Below are 23669 nucleotides of genomic sequence, written 5' to 3'. Positions count from 1 at the left end.
CTATGTGACAAGACCAAGTTAGTTACTTCTCTAAGTCTTGGCTTCCTTCTCTATAAAAGAGAACTAATATGACATACCTTCATGAAGTTGTGGCAAGGGCTGAATGAGATAAGATATGCAAAGTACTTATCACAGCATCCAACAGAGGAAGCACTCAATGTATACGAGGAAAAAAATGAGGCTAAAATATATCATGCATTTATAGTCCCCTCCTCCCAGCTGAGGATTTATAAACATCATCAAATACAACTCAACTTGGAGAATACATTATATGATTATTTTGGTAGCAGAATTTTATCTTCCTAATTATGTTTTGCTTAGGCAAATGTCAAAAATGAGTTTCCACTTCCAGAGAAGACTGATGGAATAGTGGGGATGGGGGTGGCAGGAATGAGTTCAGAAACATACTCAACAGGGCCAGAATAGAAAATACATGCCTCAATAATCACCTGTGGAAAAACCAATCTCATTCCACAAAGGTATACTGAGTAATATGTGCAAATCCTGAAGACCAGAGGAGTTTGGACATATTTATACTGAAATTTGAAAGGAAGTTGGGAGATGGCTACAACACTGTTCACTGAGCACTCCCTTTGCCCCATGCACATCTTTTTGTTTAAAATTTATTCATTTATTTATTTATTCTAATTTGCTATATAGGAAGCAGAATGAATTTCAATTGATAGTATACATATAGAGCATGATTTTTCATGTCTGGCTGTACACAAAGTAGAGTCATACCATTCTTGTCTTCATACATGTATTTAGGGTAATGATGTGCATCTAATTCTACCATCTTTCCTACCCACCTCATACACATCTTATTCCCCCTAAGTAATTCTATTCTACCTTTCAAGGTTTATGAATGGTAGAACTAGCATTAAAATTCAGGTCCCTATGATGCCAAAGCCCATGATTTAAGGGATACATTGTAGTGAAAGGAGAATATTCCATGAAGCAAAGCCAGAATGTGCAATGCTTTATTTAGGGTATATAGTGTAGACCGAATAAGATATAAACCTAGAAATACAGGTTGGAGCTAGGAGGTTAGTCTATAATTGCCAGAATTAGAGTCTGTGAGATGACAGTGGCATCTGGATTTGACTTATTGACAGCAAGGAGCCACTAAGGATAGTACTCTAAAAACATTCAACTTAGTGCACAACAAACTAGAGAACGAGGACCTTAAAAGTAATGGAACATGCGCTGGTTGTCTAGAAATGTAATTAGGGCTGGTTGAGAAATAAATTTCTAAGCAAAGGATGACAATAATAGTGATACACAAAGGGATGATGCTGCAAAAACACTGAGGTCTCAAGGATAGCTGAGGAGAAATTAGGGATCAGTCAATTCCCAGAGAATAACAGCAAGCCTAGAGAATAATAGCAAGCCAACTTAAAGTGAGAAGAGGACACTGAAAGAAAAATTAAAATTAAAAATTTTACGTTAAGATAAATTCTCATTTCATATGAAAATACCTTTAGAAATAGACAAGATTAATCAATAAGCAAGACATCATCAATATCCTTATTAATTGAACTTACAATGATGTAAGCTCAGTGACTAATGGTACTTGAAATCTTATGTTCAGCCTTTCTTTTGCCTCAGCATTTACTCACTGAGTGCCAACTGTAGAGCAGGCATGAGGTTACAGATATAGCAAACACATGTCTATGAGGGGAGACAGTAACCAAACAACAACAAAAATAAATGTCTAACCATAAACAAAGAAGTATCAGACACAATACTGTACCCATAAACAGGCATCCTAACAAAGGAGGACTGTATATACCACTGTTACACTGTGAAAGTCTACTAGAGCCTGGGATACCTACCTAACCATGTTGCAATGAGCACTGCATCAATTCCTTCTATTGTCTCACAGATTCGTGACACAACTGGGTGGATCTGCTGGGCCAGGTAGTACTGGGTGTCAATGGTTAAATTGTCCTGTTTTTGCAGTTGTTCAGGTGCATAGGCTCTCTGACTTGCAGTGAGGTTTGACCCATCCTAAAAGAAAACAGGGACAGGTAAAGTTGTGAGTGACTTAATAATACACACTTGCTTGATCAGAGGGACAACAGTTTAAATTTTATGTATCCATAAAATTTAATTCCAAACACCAAGAAGTCTTTTTGACTTATTGTTGAACATTTTATTTCACGTCTTTATCTTAGCAGAGTAGAAAGATCAAGGGGCTGGGGATGTACTTCAGTGATAAAATGCTTGCCTAGAGGGCATGAGGGGAAGGAGGGAAGGAAGGAAGGGAGGGAGGGAGGGAGGGAGGGAGGGAAGGAAGGATGGACGGACGGACGGACGGACGGACAATCAAAAACCTCTCAGTCTCGATCTCATCCACTGTCTGAGAATATAAATTCAGCATGTGTTGAATTCTATGTTTTGTCAAAATATGAAACCAACAAGATGGCACTGGCTAGACTAAATAATTTCACCTGCCATATCATAAAAACTCATTGAGAAGACTTGGTAACAATTAGTCAAGTCAGAAAGGCTTTTAAAGAAGTAACTATTCTTGGGCTGGGGTTGTGGCTCAGTGGCAGAGCACTTGCCTAGCATATGTGAGGCACCGGGTTCAATTCTCAGCACCATGTATCAATAAATAAAATAAAGGTCCATTGACAACTAAAAAAAAAATAGTAACAATTCTGTTAATGTTATCCTTTCCAGCCTACATACCATCAAAAGGACTTCCAAATTTTAGCCTACATACCATCTAAAAGGACTCTCCCTAATCCCTGAATAGTATTTTCTATGAGAGCTTTATGTATCCTTGAGAAGCAAATGAACAAGGGAGAAAGACTGTAGAATAAAACCCATGGAATAGAAAGTTATATGCAAGATTTATATAAGAAGTATAAATACAATTAATATAATATCCTGGGGGCTGGGTATGTGGCTCAAGCAGTAGTGCGCTCACTTGGCATGCACGGGGGCGCTGGGTTCGATCCTCAGTAACACATAAAAATAAAATAAAGATGTTGTGTCCACCAAAAACTAAAAAATAAATATTAAAAAATTCTATCTATAAAAAAATATATATATTTATATATATATATATATATATATATATATATATATATATATATATAAATATATATATATAAAATATCCTGGTGAGTGGCAGTGCTCAAAAAACAAATACCTGGCCACTGGAATGAAGGACTGGAAAGGAAGGTGATCAGAGACTCTTTTCAAGAGCTTTCTCTTTCACTCCAAAAATTAAAGTTGTGAAATTATATATAATTAGCCCACATACAGCTCTGTGGTGATGTCGTCATCACCTGTGAATCAAAAAAGTCATCACTCTATAAGATCAACATCCAACAACTTACTCTACCTCTCATCTGAAATAGAATTTAATATTTCAACTAGTAAATTATAAATATTCACAGTGCTCAGCTGCTCTGTAGAACTGAATATGATGTGAATCCTATTCATTTATTACTGCTACTATCAGTCCCATCTAAGCTCAGCATCCAACCCAAAGCAGAGGCAATATCACTGCCTTTACCAGAGACCAGAGGCAGGGCTCGCTCTCTCTGGCTAGCTCCTGATGAAAACAAAATGGGTCTGTTTGTCAGCTGGGTTCTACCTCTTCTAAGATACAGTGAAACATGTAGAAAGGAAGTAAACCTCAGATTTCAAAATTTGCTTATTATTTTTCAGGAGTTCACAACATAGTAAAAGGAATTGAGTAGAATTAATCAAATTTAATTGTTGCCCATTTAGAAGCTTGTTAGAAGTTTGTCAGATGAACATAAGGCAACAGTCAAGGACAAAAATAGTGTGAAAACACCCTTAAGCAGTGTTTTTAAGCACCACATAGATCATACTGCCTTTTAATGTGTGAAATATGATTGATTTATAGAGTTATAGCTTTCTGTTGAGTTTAATAATTTTTTATGGTACTTGGAATTAAACCTGGGAGTATTCTGTGCCTGGGCTAAATCCTCAGCTCTGTAAGTGGCCCAGGTTGGCCTGGAACTTGCAATCCTCCTGCCTCAGCTGCTTGGATTACAGGCCTGCATCACTGCTTCCAGTGGCATTTAATAATTTTTTAATGAGTTTAAATCAAATATTTAGAGGTAAAATATTTTTTAAAGGCACTTGGGAGCTAGGGGTATAGCCCAGTGGTGGAGTACCTGCCTAGCATTTGCTGGCATCTCAAAACTAAAAAAAAAGCACTTGAGTTATTTTCCATTATATCATTAGAAGTTCTCATATAAAGGCACATTTTTAAAAAAAAAACAATTGAAAATTTCTGAGCATACTTCTTAGTTCAAACATGGAAGAATTCAGAATTGATTAGATAACGAGGTTTACTATATTATACTGGGAAAACATGTAGGTTATGTCAAGATATATCTCACAGAGACTTAATTCTCAAACTGGAGCAAGACCCCATGGTATATGCACAAAATAAGGCACACAGCTTTAAGAACAGGTTGCAATGTTGGTTTTCCTTGAAGTGCCCATGTAGCAATTGCTGAACTTCACAGGGACAACCAGAAGCTCAAAATTATATTGTCATTATTGGTGGGGATCTAACAGAAAAAAAAAACTTTTAAAATGAGTGATAAGTGGGCCCCTTAAGACAGTTGTGTTAAAGGCATGTCTTATGGAAATTATGACCAATGAAAGTAAAGAAAAAAAAAAGATTAAAATTAGTGAACAAACAGAATTGAAGATCTGAGCAAATAATTCCTATAGGTTTAACAAGAGAATAACTACAATATAAATTAGATACCAAAACATTATCCTCTGAACTTATAGTCTTAATAAGTTATCTAAATGTAAAATCTAAATAAAATAGAAACTATTTAGGAGGCAGGCTATCCTTAGAAGGCTTAAGGCAGCAAACAGTCCTCCTAAAATTTGTTTCCATACATTTTCAAAGCTTATTCTAAAAATACAGTTGTGCTATGATACACAGAAAGAATAATTTGGCTGCTTAAAAGCAAAAGTGGTGGGAACTTCTAATTAGCACACTAGATGAAAGGGGGCATGTTCCACAGATAGAGGCCTATCTTAGGGCATTTAAAGAGAATAAGATAATAAAAAGAATCATGAACTATTTTTAAAATATTTTTTTTAGATGTAGATGGACACAATATCTTTATTGTATTTATTTTTATGTGGTGCTGAGGATCAAACCCATATGCGAGGCAAGTGCTCACCCACTGAGCTACAACCCCAGCCCTCATAAACTATTTTTTAAAAAAGCAAACAAGTTAAGGCCTAGTATCACTGGATGGAAAAATGCAAAAAATATACACAGTTGGACATATTGTACTACCCTAGAATCATCACTGAGCCTTTATATAGCAATAAGACCAAGAAGAGGAAATCATTAAGACCTGATATTTAGACAAGGAATATAAACTTTTAAATACATTGATCATCCTATTTTGTAAGTTAGCATATGTCTCCATTCCAGAAACAGGGAGAAAGCAAACAGGTAGTCCCTCTTCATGGAGGGAGGGAGGAGAGAAAGGAAACTGGTTGAATCATCTGTGCTTTCTTCATCTGTGCTTTAGCCAAACTATGATTGTGGCTTGATTTCATCATTACATGCTATTTTACCACACCTAGATAAATTTTTCAAAGTTGTATGCTATCATCTGTTCCTGTCATTAAAAATCTAAGAGCTTTTCCATGTATGTAAAGATATAAATGGAAAAAAAACTAACCTATTTACCAAAATCTTTATTTGCATAATATGAAAATTATTTTTTTGAGATGAGACTTGTCAGAGGCAATATGCAAAGCACATTAAGGGCTTGAGCGAGTCAGACATTTATGGAAATATTTTCCTGCAGGAATTTGCTTTCTGTAACAGTTCTTAATCAAGGGTAACCCTAGGAGGGAGACAGAGTCAAGTGCTGATTCCTGTCCATGTACTTATATCATTTGTTATGTACATCATCTACAGTATGTAGCAGAGAGTAACAGTCTACTTTTAAATTTTTACAAAGCTCTGTGGTTTAAAAACACACTGATTTAACAAAAATCAATCATTGTAATGAATTTAAAGTTTTATCTAATGCTTTACTATAATAACAATGCAATAAAAATCAGGATAAAATTCTTAATAATAATTTAAAAGAAAAATTTTATTCAGATGAATTATGCCTTGGGGCAAATAAACCATAATAATTTCAAACAATTTGGTCAGAGACTTATGACTCTGACTTTTTTTTTTTTTTAAACAAGGAATAAGGATGACAGCGCTCTTTGTTCCAATTAGAATCAAGTGCTTTCAAGGAAAAAAAAAACTGCTCTTCTGTCCTGTGTCTCTGTCTCAATCCCAGTCAGCAGCATGCTAGTCTCAAATGAAACTGGTAGTGGTTTAAAACTGTTTCAGAAGGCCAAGCAGTTCATCAGAGGTACCTCACACAGGGAGAAACAGGGAGAAAGCAAACAGGCACTCCCTCTCCATGGAGGGAGAGAGGGGAGAAAGAAAGAGAAAGGAAACTGGTTGGATCATCTGTGTTTTCTTCATAATGTATATCTTTAGGGTCTTTCAACCTTCCTTCATATAATCTCAGATTTCATATTTTTTTCCAAGTAATTATTTTGATATAGGCTAAGGAGCTATAAAGGGATACTGCTGGACACATGACCAAACTTACATGCATGTTCTTTAAAATATTCTTTTTAAGTTGACATTGGACACAATACCTTTATTTTTATGTGGTGCTGAGGATCAAACCCAGTGCCCCACACATGTTAAGTGAGCACTCTACTGCTGAGCCACAACCCCAGCCTCTTTCTTTCTTTTTTTAGGGTGATGCTGGGGATAGAACCCAGGGCCTTGTGCATGCTAGGTAAGTATTCTACCACTGAGCCACACCCACAGCCTATCATATATTTTCATTAAAATTAATTTAGGGTTGAAAGAGTAGCTACTGTTATAAACATCTCACCAAAATAATTTCACTGAACCAAAACACAACCCTTAAGTATTTCATAAAAATTCTAATAAAACATACCACATCCTTAATAAATGTTTTTTAAACGCTGTAAAACTAGCTAGACTTTTGAGTCATCTCTTTACAGGATCAATTATTTCGAAGACTAGTAAATAAGACACTATGGCATTCTGGATTTTACTATGGATTCTTAAATGGTATGAGTCTTATGAATTATGATTTACCTGACAGATGACATATGACACAGTATCTCCAGCTTTCACCTTTCTGCCTCCTTGAGAATTTATCCAGAGGGCAACATGTACATGAGGTAGGCTTTTCTTATCAGGGTAATCCTGGGGATCCTTTGTCAATGCCTAAAATAGAAAAAAAAGAGGGAAAAAGCCAAAACCTTAAAATAAAACTCTTCTCACACAGAGATAGATATACAATGAACACATCTTTGCTACAAACATATTAGCCACATAAGTATAAAATGAAAAGTATGTAGAAAACACAGCCACAGAATATTTAAACAGTCCATCCATCCTCAAGGATCCTCTATGCATTTACTAATTAACATAACCAGATGCAACCTTAAAAAAAAAAGGATTATAGCTCAGGGGCACTGTTTGCCTTGCAGGCACTAGGTGCTGGGTTCAAATCCTCTTCCCAGCATTAAAAAAAAAAAAAAAAACTATAAGTTTATGTGCTGTGCTGCATAAATATCTGAATATATTTTTAAAAATCAAGACTCTAAATCCAGTGTTCTATATAGCCTCAGAGTTATCAACATTCACAATTCTCTCAAACGAATTAATTGATTAGTCAGGACAGATGAATAACAGCAACTCTGACATAATAATCTGTTTCTCAAAGGCTCTTCTAGCCTAAATAAATCCGGAAGGCACCAGAAGTCAAGCTCTACAGAAGCAGAGTAGAAAGCAAGCCCCATGAGAGCAGGAACATGATTAAAGCTCTATTCATGGTGCTCAGAAAAAGGCATAGTATACAGTAGCAGTCAAATGTTTGCTGAATAAATTATTTCACCCATCCTGAAATAATTTGCTAAATTAAAGTACTATAAAGTACTATGGGATGAATAAGATGCAGTCACTGGTATTAAGTCAAAAACTCTCTCCCCTTTGAATGAACCTCAACCCATGAAAAATACAATAAAGCTGCATGTGCTTTAAGGAAGATGTGAACAAAGCATTATAGAGAGAGTTTGGAGAAGATCACTTCCAGCTGAGAGCATAAAAAGAACTTAAGCTGATACTTGAGGAAAAAAACAAGATTTTTACAAAAGGTAAAGGGGGCAAGAATATTTCAGGTAGAGACCAAAGGGATAGGGAAAAAATAAGTCTATGGGACTAGAATTCAATGTGTACGAAGGGAAGCAGGGGAACCATGGGTTTATAAGGGGTAGGTTTTAACAAATGAGAAGAAAGATGGGGACCAGTGAGTGACCTGCTTAATGGGCTTACCTGTTCTCAAAATGCAGTCTACAGGCCCCTGGGGGTTCCTGACACCCCTTTAGGGATCTCAAAGTCAAAACTATTTATTTTCATGACAGTACTATTTGTACTGATATTGCAGAAACCATGGTGAATGCAATTGTTGGTGCATTATAAACACGAATCAGTGCAGCAGTTATCAAACTGTACTAATAGTCATTGTATTCTTCACCACTATGCAGTTTCAAATTAAATATCCTTGATAAAGTAGTAAAAAATAATTTTTAAAGCTCTCAACCCTTAAGTGCAAGACTACTGTTTTGTGTGACAAAATATAAAATACACACATGGAATACTTGAATAAGGTTGATCTAAGAAAAGCACATTATGCAATTGTTTGAGTTGCAAGCTAAACTAGCTGCACATAATATCATTTTTACTTTAAAAAATGGCAAACTATGTGATGGGTACTTAGCAAACAGTTTCTCAAACAAGAACTAAAATTCAAGAAAAAAATCTGATAGCAAGTATCATCAGTGATAAAATTCAAGCTTTCAAGTACAAATTAGAATTTTGAAAAACTTGTTTTCACTTCTGTGAGCTTGACAGCTTCCTGATACTTAAACATGTTTCTGATATAACTACAAATACTTTAAAATGAGATATTTGATAATAAAAAATGAAATATGTCCATTTTGGAAGATACACATACATACAGGGACCAATCATTTAACAAATGACCATTCCATAGTGTCATGCATAGAAAAAATAATCAAAAGTATAACACAGACCAATAGATTTTAATTAAGAGAGTATAAACCATTCATGGGTGTGACTTCAGATTTCACTTTACAAATAACATTTAAGAAAATGTTATCTATAGAGCTTTGGTATAGGATTAAAAAAGAACATATACAACTATCAGAAAAAATACTAAAACATTTCTCCTTTTTCTAACGAAGTATTTATGTAAAACTGAATTTTCTTCCTATACTTAAAGCAAAACCACACATCATAATAGACTGTATGTAGAAGCAGGTATAAAAATCCAGATATCTTGTAATCTTGTAATAAGCTTGACATTAAAGACTTGCAAATTACAAAATGATTGCACTCCTCTATTATACTTTGTTTTGGAATATAGTTGTTTTTCATGAGAAAACATTATTTTGTAATCACATAATAAATTTATGTTATTTTAAAATAAATTAATAATACTTTTTAATTTGTAACACTAAATATAAGCAAAAGCCACATGAGCAAAAACTCTTAGAGTCTTCAATTATTTTAAGAGTGTATAGGTGTCCTGAGACCATGAAATTTGAGAACTACTGTGGTAGAAAAAAGTAGGTCCTCAAACATAGCAAAACAAACTCAAGTTATACACACTTTCTAAATCCTATAATCAGTATAGCAGAGTACCTAGGAAAGTCTCCAAGTATCCGAAGCTCTTCCAATTTGGATAATGTTAACTCTTGACTGACATGGATGGTCAATATTGTATAGAATTCTTAATTGATGTAACTCTACTTAAGAAAGCCATTATCTTTTTAAATTAACTGTTCTTTAGTACAATGATAAGGAATCCAGATTTTCATCTGGCATACTTTCTAATTATTAGACTGAGAATATTTGAAGATTTTTACAAGTTAGATTTAGAAGACTTGATTTAAAAAATGTTTCCTGGTGGTTTAGTCAGGGCTATAAAAATCAGCTATGAAGTATTCTGTGTTACTTTATGAAATATATTTAAGCTAAGACTGAAATAGTTCAAAAAATCATGTACACATATTTTCAGGAGCTTCTGGAAAAAGGGCTAAAATTTTGTTTGTTATGCAGACCTCCACCCTAATCACCCACCTGCTATTTTCAAGTCCTACCAACATCACCTAAAAACAAACAAAATAATAATAATATAAAAACATCTTGTCATGATACCATCTACAACCAGCCACATAATCTTTTCCATTCTACTCTCTTTGGAAAGTGGTAAAATGTAAAAATGTGTAAAAAAAAAAAAAAACTGAATTGTTCACAATTTTAAATAATTCAAGACATCAGATCAATATTAAAGATTATCAGGAGGACACATCACCTTTGACATATGAATAGCTTACTGCAAATATATACAGAACTATAACTATGATATAGATAGTTCTTTCTTCAGGATTTACCTTATTTTTATCAACACTGCATAAATTCTTCTTTAAATACCTTTCAGAGTACATTAGGATCTTGAAAACATGGACTGTGCTTTCCTTACTCAACTTTATATTCCAGAATCTAGCACTGCACATGAAAGAGGTAGTCCCTGTTGCTGAATGGATAATTAAAAAAGCAAATAACTTATTTCAAAGCTTACTGAGTAGATATTATTTGCCAGCAACTATCATATGCAATATGGAGACTATAAATATAGTAAGTCATTATCAGTTCTGCCATTGAAGAATGCATGCATATCCCCTAACCCACTATGCATGAAGCATGTTAACTCTGATTAGTAATAATATGTTATTGTAAGATGACAATTATTGAAGCTGAGTGATGAATACATGGGGATTCATGATACTCTTCTGTCTAAAGTTGTATAAGTTTATCAATAAACACTTAAAATAATAAAACAACATAGACTATGGATCAGAACCTGAAGATACACCTATAATATGAGAAGACAACAGTGTAGGCCCACTACCCTAGAGGAAGTGTGCTTACTTATTTTGTCAATAATACAGTTATGCTTGTACCAACCCTTCTAAACTCATCCCTGGAATCCTGTGGGATAGGAAGGTAGAAAAAAATCAGGGATACAATATGTAGAATAGATGTAAGAATTGACTATAAGAAGACTGAAGTCATTATACTTACTCACGCAAATTTTTGAAAAAGAAATAAAGCAATACCTCAAAGGAAACCACTTTTTAAATGGCACAAGTGATTCCATGCCTATATATATATATATATATATATATATATACTCTGCATCACTTAAGGGGATGAGCTAATATCATGGCAAATATTCTATATGTCTTCTTCTTTGATATTAGAGACATGAAGACAAGTTGTGGGTTACAAAAAACTCACCTAAGAATACATACAAATTTTAAGTATATACACAGAAAATATTCATTCTAAGAGTCAAAGAAATACAAATTAAATCCAACTGTGAAATATAGTTGCACGTTCATTATGATAGCATGGTAATTTTTAAAAATCATCACCACTACAAGCAAAGTGTGATGAAGACAGCACACACGTTTCCTTATTATTAACTGATAACCATTTTACAAAGCAATTTTGCAAGAACCATACAGATATTTATATCTTTGGACTTCAAAATTTTATTTCAGGGATGGAGTTGTGGCTCAGTGGTAGAGCATTTGCCTATCATGTGTGAGGCACTGGGTTTGATTCTCAGCATCGCATATAAGTAAATAAAATAAAGGCCCATCAATATTTAAAATATATATATTTCAAAGAACCAATATACAAATGCAACTCATTTAAAAACAAAAGATAAGTCAATAAAAATATTCAGTAGTTATTACATAATAGAAAAATAATCAGCAAATATTTTAAATAAATACATATCATAAAATAATTTATCAATAAGTATACTGATTATGATTTTAAGATAATATGGAAATGTAGAAAAATATTTATGTTCAGTAAAAATAGGTTTTGAAATAATATATATTATAGTTGGGGCCACGTAAAAGTGTTAGGAAATATGCAAAAGTGACAAGCATTACTTTAGCATAGGGGTATTATGAATGAGTTTTCATTCTAAAAATTATTTTTAATGTCATCATTAGATTCTTTTTCATTAAAATTTTTTTGTATGAGCTTTGACAAAGAAATCTATTACAAAATGGGTAAAGTGGTATTTGCAAATTAGTTTCTGAATATGTAAGGGTACTCTCTTCAAATGGAAAAAAAATCTATTAACCTAACATCTTGCTTATTACACAGCACTTTAGAAATCAAGATTTTGTTTTTCAAATTAGGTAAAAAATATTTCCTATTTTAACAACTAAAACTATCCATAAAGTGCAACTTAAAGGTTTTAAAAATTTTAATAAAGCATAAATTCTTTGAATATACAGAAAGTGTTACCGCCATCTTAATTCTAAATAACTGTCCCCAAAAGTCTTCTGAATACACTATCTCTAGGGATCACCATCTGTGAAGTTACACATATGTGTACACATGCAAGCACCAAGTTTATATACCTGTGCCACAAACAGGTATTACTTGGGAGGTTTATGAAGAATACAGTGTTTACAAGTGCCTGATCATAAAATATATCACTCCCAGAACCTTTGGAAACCAGGCTTTCAAGAATTAAAGTAAGAAATCTGGAAGGCCTCTGTGGAAGACATAGCAGTACCTGTGGATGGAGGAGGTAGGCTAATGCTCAATCTGCAAGATAGTTGTTAAGCAGCTTGCACCACCAGCTAGAATTTATTTAAATTGCAAGGATGAGGTGGTTCTTCAACTATCTGAAGGAGGAGAAAAACACATGACAGCAGCTGGGCTCAGCAATAAATGCTACATTTACCTTGTTAATTTCAAACTGGCTCACTGGGACACTGCCATTTAGCACATTTTCTCCAATTTCTATTAACCTCTTCTGAATATTTTCTACTATAATGTCCCGGTTTTGATCAGAAAGAATCTGGCCAATGACAAAGCTGCAAAAAAAAAAAAAAAAAAAGAGAGAGAGAAATTGAATTTTTAAAATGTCATACTTTATTATTTAAATAGAGAAAAGGAAGACACATGCCATTAGATTAATGTATGGATAAGAGCTATACTAACAGCTAATATAAGGGTTAATATGTCCAAAAGGCAGTTAATCTTTGTTTTCTAATACTAACTGTACCAAAGATTTACCAACCTTGGAAGGTCAGGTTTGCCCTTAGACATAGAGAACATTCATTTATGTGGTAGCTGATGCTTCATACAAAGTGCAATGGAGAAAAATGTGTGTTCCATATATTTTTATGCAATTATAAAATTCTCAAGCAGTTATATTCTTCCCATAAGTTAAAATTTTAGAAGATAATTATTTCACTTTCCTCATAAAGCACTACGATACTACCTCTGGTATCATCAAGATATTTCCATCTGAGATGACCAGTATTAGATGAGTAGAAATATAAAGCTCTTTCTTCAGCTTCATTATAAATTGGTCAGTATTCTCCAACCTTACATTATTCCTCAAAAATTCATGTTATTCTACCAAACCCAAAGGAAAAGGAAAAAGAAAAAGAAAAGAAGTTAAGAAAGCCAATATTTTACCCATTTCTGAGAAAATGCAGAGCGAGAGTTTGACAGCTGCATTATAATTTGTCAGAAAAAGAACCCTGACAAAAACATTTGTATAGCTTTAATGACTAATACATTTCTAACTCAGAGAAATTTACTTCTATTATGATGCATCTTTTCTTAGAAAACACAAAGCTAAAGAGAACACTCTAATCGACAGTTTATACAAAGTAGTTTCATCTTTGGGTACATTTGGGGGCAATGAAGCATTTCAAACTACATTTCATAAAAAGCTAACCGTGACCTATACTTGGATGATCAACTTTGCCTAATCAAGAGTAGTTTTGCAGAAGCAACAATTGCTCAATCTCCCAACTTCAAAGCAGAAGAACACTGGAAAATAAGTTTAAAAAATGCTGGTATTTAGCAAAAATTAAAATCTAGCTGTAAAGAAAAAAATTTTTCTGCTTTCAGAATTGATCCAATTCACAAAATAGGAGTATCTGAAAGTTGGTATATAAAGTACCTCAAATTCATTTTTTAAATAGGTGCTTTATACATTAACATGACCCTAAAAAATTCATACACACAGGTCTTATTATCACAATCTTCAGTCCCAGTTACAAAGCAAAGGAGTAAGTTATGACATTTATTATTCCTGAGGCACCTACAATATTTGAGAACTCTTAAATCAATCTGAAGTTAATACAACTCTTTTATACACAAATGATATGAAGGGAACAAAGCCTCACTGTGTGTCCCATTTTGAATCCCAGAATATTTTAAGCCATGAAATGGGGAAATTTTAGCAATTATGTTCCTAAACAGGCTCCAGGAAGATCCCAGGGCACAAAACAAAGCACTTTCTAAATAGGAAAATTAAAACAAAACAAACCAACATCTATGAAATCAACTCTATAACCATCCAAATGTGAAAGTTTACCCTCACCATGAGTTAAAACTCATGAGATAGCATCTGACAGCAAGCATTTCTTACCTAGCAAATCTGGCTTTTTCTAACTTCTCATCTAATTGTAAAATTCTACTTCAAATAAGTTTGAACTATTAATACGAAATATTAATAAAAATTATTATATCCTTATGATTAGCAGACTTATAGGCATTTTCTAGATCAACATCTGAATTTTTAAAAGACAAACAACAAAAGCAAAACTGAAAGCTGAACTCACTTTCCAGTGTCTTTAGCAAGATCACACCAATCTCTTCTAACTATATCTAATCCCTTCAGCTCTTGTTTGGTAACGTAATTCCCATCTGATGTTGGTTCAACAACCAGAGCAGCATATTTCTTTTTCTTCAGTAGTAGCAGAGACTTGAAAACACCATCAATGTCTATTTCAAGCAGTTTGTACAACTTATTCACTTCACTTTTTACCTGTGAAAATTTCAAACATTAATGTTAGCTTTTAAACTGACAGGGAGAAGATGAACATTCTTCAGTTTCACAAGAATTAATCTAAGCAAAACTTGAAGTGATCAGAAGGCACTTATTTGGCTTAAATGTAGTGTGGTCTTATAGTGGGTACAATGCAAAGACACTGAAAAACAAAGAATAAAAACCAATTTAGAAAAATAAAGGCAATAATGTATCATCATTCTCAAACAAAGGACTGAACTGGCTGAACCAGGCTCAGGAAATATGCGTAAATTATGGGAAATTATGAGTCTTCTGTGCATCAAATGGCCTACTACATATGTACTTTCCTTCAAACTACTGACTTAGTAAGCAATTAAAATAGTTCAATAAGTAGATGTGTGGGCAGAAATGTTAAAACAGTGCCTAAGATATCCCTTAGCTCCTTAAATATAAGCAAATAACTACATGCTGAAAAAAATAAACAAAGTTTCTTCTCTTTCCAACACTGGCAATACATAGACCATCATCCCTAGGGAAAAACTGAAGCTTTTCAAGGCCCAGTAGAAATGAGTGCAATATTCCAGGCCTGCTCTCAAGTGAAGAGTAAAATTTAAATTCTACACTTTCCGGGGGGGGGGATCAGAAGTTGGTAGGTTATAAAGATAATATCTTCATTTTTAGTTTATTGGAACAATATCTTAACATAGCAAGTGCTCAAGAAACACTTGCCAGTTGTTAATTTTTATTTGGAAAAATGCTACATATGATTATTTCTAAATGTCTCCTTGCCTTTTCAGGTATACTTTAAATACTCCTATAAGAATTATAGGTGTTGGCCAAGTGCAGTAGCACACACCTGTAATCCCAATGGCTCAAGAGACTGAGGCAGGAGGATCGCTAGTTCAAAGCCAGCCTCAGCAAAATCGAGGCACTAAGTAACTCAATGAGACCTTGTCTCTAAGTAAAATACAAAACAGGGCTGGGGTCAGTGGTCCAGTGTCCCTGAATTCAATCCCTGATTATCCCACACACCCCCCCCAAAAGAATTATAGTTTGTGGGCTAGGGATGTTGCTTGGTATTATAGTGCTTGCCTAGAATGGGTTCAATTCCCAACACCATCAAAAAATTATAGGGATAGGGGGGTGTAGGTAGGCAGGTATTTACCTATATCTATGTATAAAATACATCTGAATACCACTAGACATATATTTCCTTGTGAATGACAATGTGGTAAATGCTAATGTGATCACATCTTAAACATACATCACATAGACTGTTGTCAAAGGAAAAAAATGTATCTATCAGTTAAGGAATAAACAATTACCTTAGAATTTTACCCTCAAAACCATTATTTGGAGTACAGTATAAAAAACATAAGAGAATAAAGAATTCAGAAGCATCAAATTTATTATTTTCAGAAACACACATGCACATACATATTATTAACATGTTATTCCATGATAAAAATAGTATTCACAAAACTGGGTAAAACAATTTCATCAAGTTATCTTACCTTGTTTCCCAACTTAAATACTTCTTCCAGATTGGTGCTATTGGTGTTTATCATAATTGAATCTGTATCTCCATAAATAACTTCAAGATTCATCTAATGAAAAGTCAAAATTATAAAAATTAACAACAAATTCAGTGACTATTATACACAATAAAACTAAATGTTTTCCATACTATAGAAATGACAGTTTCTACTGACTTTTCAAAAATTTAAAATTATTTTTCTGTATTGTCAGGACAGGTGATTGAATACTAAGCATCTACAAACTGGAAAGGTGAGCACTACAACATTAAGAAAACCTCTCAAATTTTCTTAAAACAGAGTGAAAAAGAACTGTGTCTAGTTTTAATTGAAACAAAATATGGAATTTAATCATGAGAAGGAGAACAAGCGGCTAGGAAACTAGGCCTATATTTATCCACTGTACCACATGCTTAGTGGTCACAGCAATTTAAGGAGCAGAAACATAATGGATTTTAAAAATTCTGGGGCACAAATCCATATTAAATTCTTAACAGTTTCAAACAGTATTTAGTAGAATATGAACAGTGCCAAAAAAATCAATCATAACAAACAACACTGGAGAACATACAGTATAAAGGCCTGGAAATAAACTCTAATTAGCACTGTTACTAATTTGCCTGAAATGCTCACATATAGGCTTCAAGCAGGGGCTAGATCATATCAGTGTTGGTACAAGAAAAAAGCTGTAATCCATTAGGAGGGATTATAAATGTAAACTAGGCATCCTAAGAAGCAATTTTCAGTAATGTTTGGGTTACAATTTTCCCTGAATACAAAAACGTCACCAGGTATGATATTTAAGAGTTGTTATATAATGAAAATGCTCAGCATTACCTTCTGTACCATCTCTTTTGTATGCATCAAAATCTAAACGAAACAAAAATCAAGATTAATGTATTACACAATTACAAAACTCTAAATATAAACATAAATAGATAGGAAACTCCATGATTTGCTATTCCCATGTATCTTTAAAGCTCTAAAGCTCTTGAAGGTTTCCTAACAACAACCCTCAAAGCAATAATATCAACATAATTAAAAATGTTTGCCTCTGCTGATTCTTAACCAGATATATATATATGCAAGCAGATTATATATATATCTTTGATAAACACATAATAAAAAATCCCTTTATAATATGGCAAAAAGGAAACATTTTCATTACTGTTATTTAAATAGACCTGCATGATTTCAAAAAAGCCACAGATGTGTATGCATCTCCACTAGATTTAAAATTCTTCTCTAGACTAAAATCCTTGAAAGCAGAAAGTAGATCTCCACTGTATTGCCTGGAACTAGCAGAGTGCCCAGTAAAAAGGCAGGGTTCAATAGTCAATTAATGAAGACAAAAATATGGATAATAACTAGATTACTTGGGCCTAATCAGAAGCAACATATATAACATAGTGAGGACTCAGAGAGAAATGGACAGACAGCAAGCTTTTAAAACATATGTGTCTGATACTGTGCTGGGAACACCTTGTATATTTTCTCATTTCCTTCTCCAAAATCCCCAAGAAGTAGCCACTACTGATTAATACCTCAATTTGTTAGATACCAAAAGACAAAGTATCTAGTTTGTCTCAGTAATGGCAGAACAAGAACATAAACAGAGGCACTTTGATTCCAAAACCACAGCCTCAGTCACTCCATTCTACAACCTGCCCATCACCACCCATCTTTCAAAACATCAGTCTAAACCATAAGTCACTTTTCCAGTGGGCCAGGCAGTAGTCCTCCTTGTCAACTAAGCTCAAACTTCACGGGATCAATTCCATCTTTCCTGTCCCCCATGCTATGAATTTGGAGCATCTTTTACACTTACTTTCCACTTTTATTATCCACTTGCCTTTCTTATTATCTCCCAGTTTTGTTCAAATGTTCCTTAAGTTTGTAGAGAAGGAAGCCCTTTCCCACCCTAAGAGTGGTAGGTAGTAGTGAATTCCTTTTAAGCTAAGCCAGTGATTTTAATATGGTTGTACAGTAGAATCACTTGGGTATCTTTAAAAAACAATACCTGGCCCAGCAGTCATTTTTGAAAAGCTTATGTTGCAAGCTGAGTCAACGACCATTGGCCTAAGATAAACATGGTAATTCAATTCTGGAATTGCAGATCAGTTTAGGCACATGCACCTGACAACATAATCCTAAATTATCAAAGGTAAGGAAATTTCTTCTAGGAATCTTTCATGAAACATTTTCCTTCGTGACAAGAGGTGGGAAGAAAAACTGAACTGTCTTTTAGACAGGGCTGTTTGGAGCAGTGACAACCAACACTGTAACCACAAAGGGATATGTTTCAAAGTATAAGCTAACATACTGAGAAGGGCAGGCCACAAGGTGGAAAACACCTGACTCCGGTGGCCATGTTGTTATAACTGAAACTTAACTTGCTAACACCTCTAAAGCAACATTCTAATTGGCTTTAGATCTCATTGACTTACCCTGAATCACCATCAATCTTCTTAATGTTTTCAATGCTGACATGATCAAGCCCAAGGTCTGCAACGGCACCCAAACCCCAGCTCCACCTATACAGCCTGTTATTCCCTTACATAAAACCTCTTGCCAGGCAGGACAAATTTCCCAGTCTTCCAACAGTTATAGTATACAGATATCATCTTTTCATGCAAGTGTGTCCCCTACCTAATTTTTTCCCCAGTCCTCTTCCTGTGATTGCATTTTACAAACCTCAGTTAAGGGGCTGGGGATGTGGCTCAAGCGGTAGCGCGCTCGCCTGGCATGCGTGCGACCCGGGTTCGATCCTCAACACCACATACAAAACAAAGATATTGTGTCTGCCAAAAAACTGAAAAATAAATATTCTCTCTCTCCCTCTCTCTCTCTTTTTAAAAAAAAAAAACCTCAATTAAAACCATTCTCCCATGGGACTGTAGTTGTGGCTCAGTGGTAGAGTGCTTGCCTAGCATGTGAGAGGCACTGGGTTTGATCCTCAGCACCACATAAAATAAATAAATAAAACAAAGGTTTTTGTGTCCACCTACAACTACAAAAAAAAAATTTTTTTTTAAAACCCTTCTTTCATAAAGCCCAACCCAAAATGATTCTTTTCTGACATGGACCTACTGTTTTCTTCTAGCAAACAAATGGAAGTTTTATGTTATTTATTGACTGCTTGTTCCCCTCCCCGACTAGACTACAAGCTTCCAGAGGTTAGAGTGCACATCTGTGCCTAACTGCAGACTTCACATATAACAGGTACTCAAAAAACCTGTACCAGTCAACTGATAGACTGCATAGTAATCACAATTACTTTTTTACTAGACACTAAAATTCAGTAAACTTATTTAAAAAAAAAACCATCCTCCTCCACTTCATCTTCATCTTTAACATTTAAATTACAGGGATATGTATTATGGGAGAAAACCTGACAATTCCTTTGGGAAAAGGGCAATAACGAGATCACCCCAAGTCAAGTTAATCATAGTGAGGACAGAACTACTTATCAAGAGTTCTCTCTACCCTATCCCCCTTCCACCTGTAAGGCTGAGCTTTCCACATCACAATGGACAATTCCATAAGGTAGTACTGCTACCTACTAAGTAAAGTATCTCAGGAACAACTTGTGACACTTTCACTATAACATATTCAGTGACCAATTTCTTCTACTCTTCTTTCACAATGTGCACCAAAGCTACTATGTCATCCCTGTGTACATTTTCTATGGGAACTGGCAACCTTCACCTTTTTGATCCCTCTTCCACCAACTCACAACCATTTCCATGCATAATCAGAGGGCTGCTAACAAAACAATTTCCCCTCTGGTGGCAGAAAACTTTTGGTGGATTTATTTTTTAACAAATATGGTAAACTGCAGACTCTGCTACAACTGCTTATTTCAACTAACACCTTCATCTTAGGAACTTTCCAAGCCCACAGCAGCTTCATTCTTTTTTAATGACTACATAATACACTATTATTTTCTTTCTTAATTTAGAGTACCAGGGATGGAACTCAGGGGCACTCAACCACTGAGCCACATCCCCATTCCTATTTTGTATTTTATTTAGAGACAGGGTCTCACTGAGTTTGCATAGCGCCTCAGTTTTGCTGAGGCTGGCTTTGAACTGGTGATCCTCTTGCCTCAGTCCCCCAAGCTGCTGGGATTATGGGCATGCGCCACTGAGCCTGGCTCACAATTTATTTAATCGGTGCTCTATTAATGGACATGTAGGTTGCTTCTAATCTTTATCATTGTAAATATACTTCAACAAATAATCCTTATACACATGTAATTTACAAATTTGTCAGTAAAAAAGATAAAAGACTGCTGAGTGGACTCACTGGGTCAAAGATTCTGTTTTAATTTTTTTTAATATAAATATAGCTCAACAGCTCTCCACACAAGTTGTACTGATTTCTGTGGGTCATATTAACCACCATCTTTTCCAGTGGTCTTCACCAGGAGCTAATAACAATGTTCTGTCTCAGGCTCAAGGTCCTTACCAGTTTGCCAACAAGAAAGCCCACAACCATTATGAGTCCTATCCTCTCATGCTTCTTCACTTAGCAGTTCTGAGTACCATAGTGCTCTCTTCAGTGCCATACCTACCCACATAATAATGGCAGGATTACCCCAAAGCTGCCTTCAGGTACAGCCCTCAACTCTCAACTGCTCACTGGAGTGGGCTCAGCTACTGTATACCCAGTACACTACCAAATTCTTAGCATCTAGCAGAGGGCCTACCGAGTATATGGGAATTATTAATAAATATTTATAGAATGCTAAATGAAAACTCCTAAAGGGTAGGTTGTATCATAGGCCCCATGTAACAAAGGAGGAAAATTAGACTGAAATTTTTGCCTAAATAATTAGTCAAGAACTTGACCTTTCTGTCACTATGACAAAATACCTGAGGAGAAACTGCTTAAAGGAGTAAAGATTTATTTTGGCTCATGATTTCATGGTCACTTCCTCATGGCAGCCAGGAAGCAGTGGGGGGGGGTATTAAAATATACCCTTTAAGGGCATGTCACCAGTGACCTACTTACTCCAACTAGACCTAATCCCCTAATGTTTACACTACCTCCCAATAGTCCATTCAATTATAAATCCATCAATGGATTAAACCCATCGATGAGATCAGGGCTCTCATGACCCAACCACTTGCCAAAAGTCCCACCTCTGAACATTGCTGGGACCAAGTATTCAATACTTAATTAAGCCTTTGGGAAACATTCCTGATCCAAACCACACAAACCTGGACATTGTTTCTTTTTTTTCTTCATTATGTCCTATTGCTTATTAAGACACCCAATCCACATGAAATGTTCTAGAAGTCAACAATCGAAAACTTATACATTATAGATAGTTTCCCCATTGAGAAAATGCATTTTTAAAATAGACATAGGTATCCAGAAAGGTCTACTGGACACAAGGTAGAGTGATTACAAGATGACTGTTCATAAGTTCACTTCAATGTGACATGTCTAATATTAAAGCTACCCATTATGACAGAAAATCATTTTATAAGTGCCAAGGGCTAGAAAACAGGGCTATAAAGGCTCGCTAAATTCATTAATAAGGCAGTCTGCAGTTATCTGATTTCACAGCAACACCTGCATATTTATCTACTCATTACCAATTGGATGATGGAATTTTTTCAAGCACATTTCAAAAATCTGCCAACTTCAAGTGTAAAAAAATAAACTTTGTGGTTAATTTTTCCCTTAACAAAGTACAGCTGTTGAGAATAATTGTTCAAGATCTTACCCTGTAATGTCAACTGCAGCAGAACAAAGAGTATTTAATTAGCAAATCTATCCAGTAATTCAACACCTATTATATAAAATGCCTTCGTGATTTTATTCAGGATAATTTGCTAAGAGGGTTATTACTGACATTCAGATGGAATTTAAAATTCCTACGCAAGTCGAGTCATAATAGCAGTAATGATCTCCCCAATCAGGAGATTCGGTGTCACACAAGGCTCTCTTGCAATGCAGCAGCCGATTTCCTGACTTCTTAATTCCTGGGCTCAGCTCAGTGAGAGCCCTTCATGCCGATATTTCAGTCAGCAATACATCCTTAATGGGACTCTATTAAAATAACTAGAACAAAAATGACTTTTTTTTGGTTAAAAAGAATGACAGCACTGCCATCATATCAATCATTGCAGGCTTTGCAGAACAGTGCCGTTAGGGAAAAAGAGGAGGGGGAAACAGGAAAGGGGAGAGCAATAATTAAAATAATATGAAAAGGTATTTTAACCCCAATCTGAGCCTCTGAAGGCTGGGGAAGGGTGATGGGAACTAGAAATTTAAAATGTGTATCAGAAAAACTGTTTTCTAAAGAAAATAATTTGTTCAGGAATATACTCATGATGTGGTTTACCAAGCAGAAAGCACATGTTTTTTTTTTTTTTTTTTCCTGCCAAGGTTAACAGCAGCAGCAACCAACTACTACTGAGATATGTTTTTATGGGTCTGCCAGCAAGTCCAGGATAACACCTGGGTCTTCATATTTTGCTCAAATAGAATACTATTGTCTGGCAATGCAATCAAAGGTTATGAAAGGTTTTTAGATGCTGTTACAGATTACTCCAATATTCATTACCACTAAACAGAAGAGAGAAAACAGCAGCTTTCCAGAGTTAAAATAAAAGTTTCAAGGTCCTATTCTGAAAGCATCTATCTACCAATAGTAACACCTACTAATACAAAACCAACTATGGTGCATGATTTAGATAATAAACACAACAAAAGTTCTACAAGTTAAGAGAATGTGGAGTAAGGTCAAAATCTAAACAAATAATGCATAAACAGAATGACAATGGAAATGTCAATAGCTTTAGGATTCTTAGGTTGATGATGACATAAAATTAGAAATAAAATGGAGATTAAAAATACATTAGCATAATAGGGGCAGTAAAATGAATGGTTTTGAAAGAAAAAGTTTGAGAAATATAAATATTATGATTTTTGGTAATCCAACCATTATCTAAGCATTCCCTACTCCAAATTTCAGCAGCTCTCAAACAGGACTGTTAGTTCTCCCACTTGATGAACATCTATTTCATCCTCATTATATTAGTTTGCCTTTTCCCTATTTTTCTTATTCTCTGGCATTCTTATA

The 23669-nt window shown here is 34.7% G+C and overlaps 1 protein-coding gene across 4 annotated transcripts in view; it reads right to left on the bottom strand.

Moving 5' to 3' along the window:
- The window catches only part of POLA1 (DNA polymerase alpha 1, catalytic subunit), a 296467-nt gene that overhangs the window by 160896 nt on the left and 111902 nt on the right, over nucleotides 1-23669 (bottom strand). For all 4 annotated transcript variants that reach the window (XR_014019935.1, XM_081276741.1, XM_081276742.1 and 1 more), the window contains exons 27-32: nucleotides 17408-17440; nucleotides 16550-16642; nucleotides 14848-15053; nucleotides 12948-13080; nucleotides 7178-7309; nucleotides 1836-2010 (exon numbers count right to left, since the gene is read on the bottom strand). Coding sequence is in view for 3 of the 4 variants with exons in the window: in XM_081276741.1 (XP_081132867.1) it covers nucleotides 1836-2010; nucleotides 7178-7309; nucleotides 12948-13080; nucleotides 14848-15053; nucleotides 16550-16642; nucleotides 17408-17440 (772 nt within the window). In the remaining variant the exon portion in view is untranslated. The remainder of the gene's footprint in view (nucleotides 1-1835; nucleotides 2011-7177; nucleotides 7310-12947; nucleotides 13081-14847; nucleotides 15054-16549; nucleotides 16643-17407; nucleotides 17441-23669) is intronic.

Source organism: Spermophilus citellus, assembly GCF_964194105.1.
Source record: "Spermophilus citellus genome assembly, chromosome: X".
NCBI classification, from domain to species: domain Eukaryota; kingdom Metazoa; phylum Chordata; class Mammalia; order Rodentia; family Sciuridae; genus Spermophilus; species Spermophilus citellus.
This window is presented reverse-complemented; position numbering and strand designations above follow the sequence as displayed.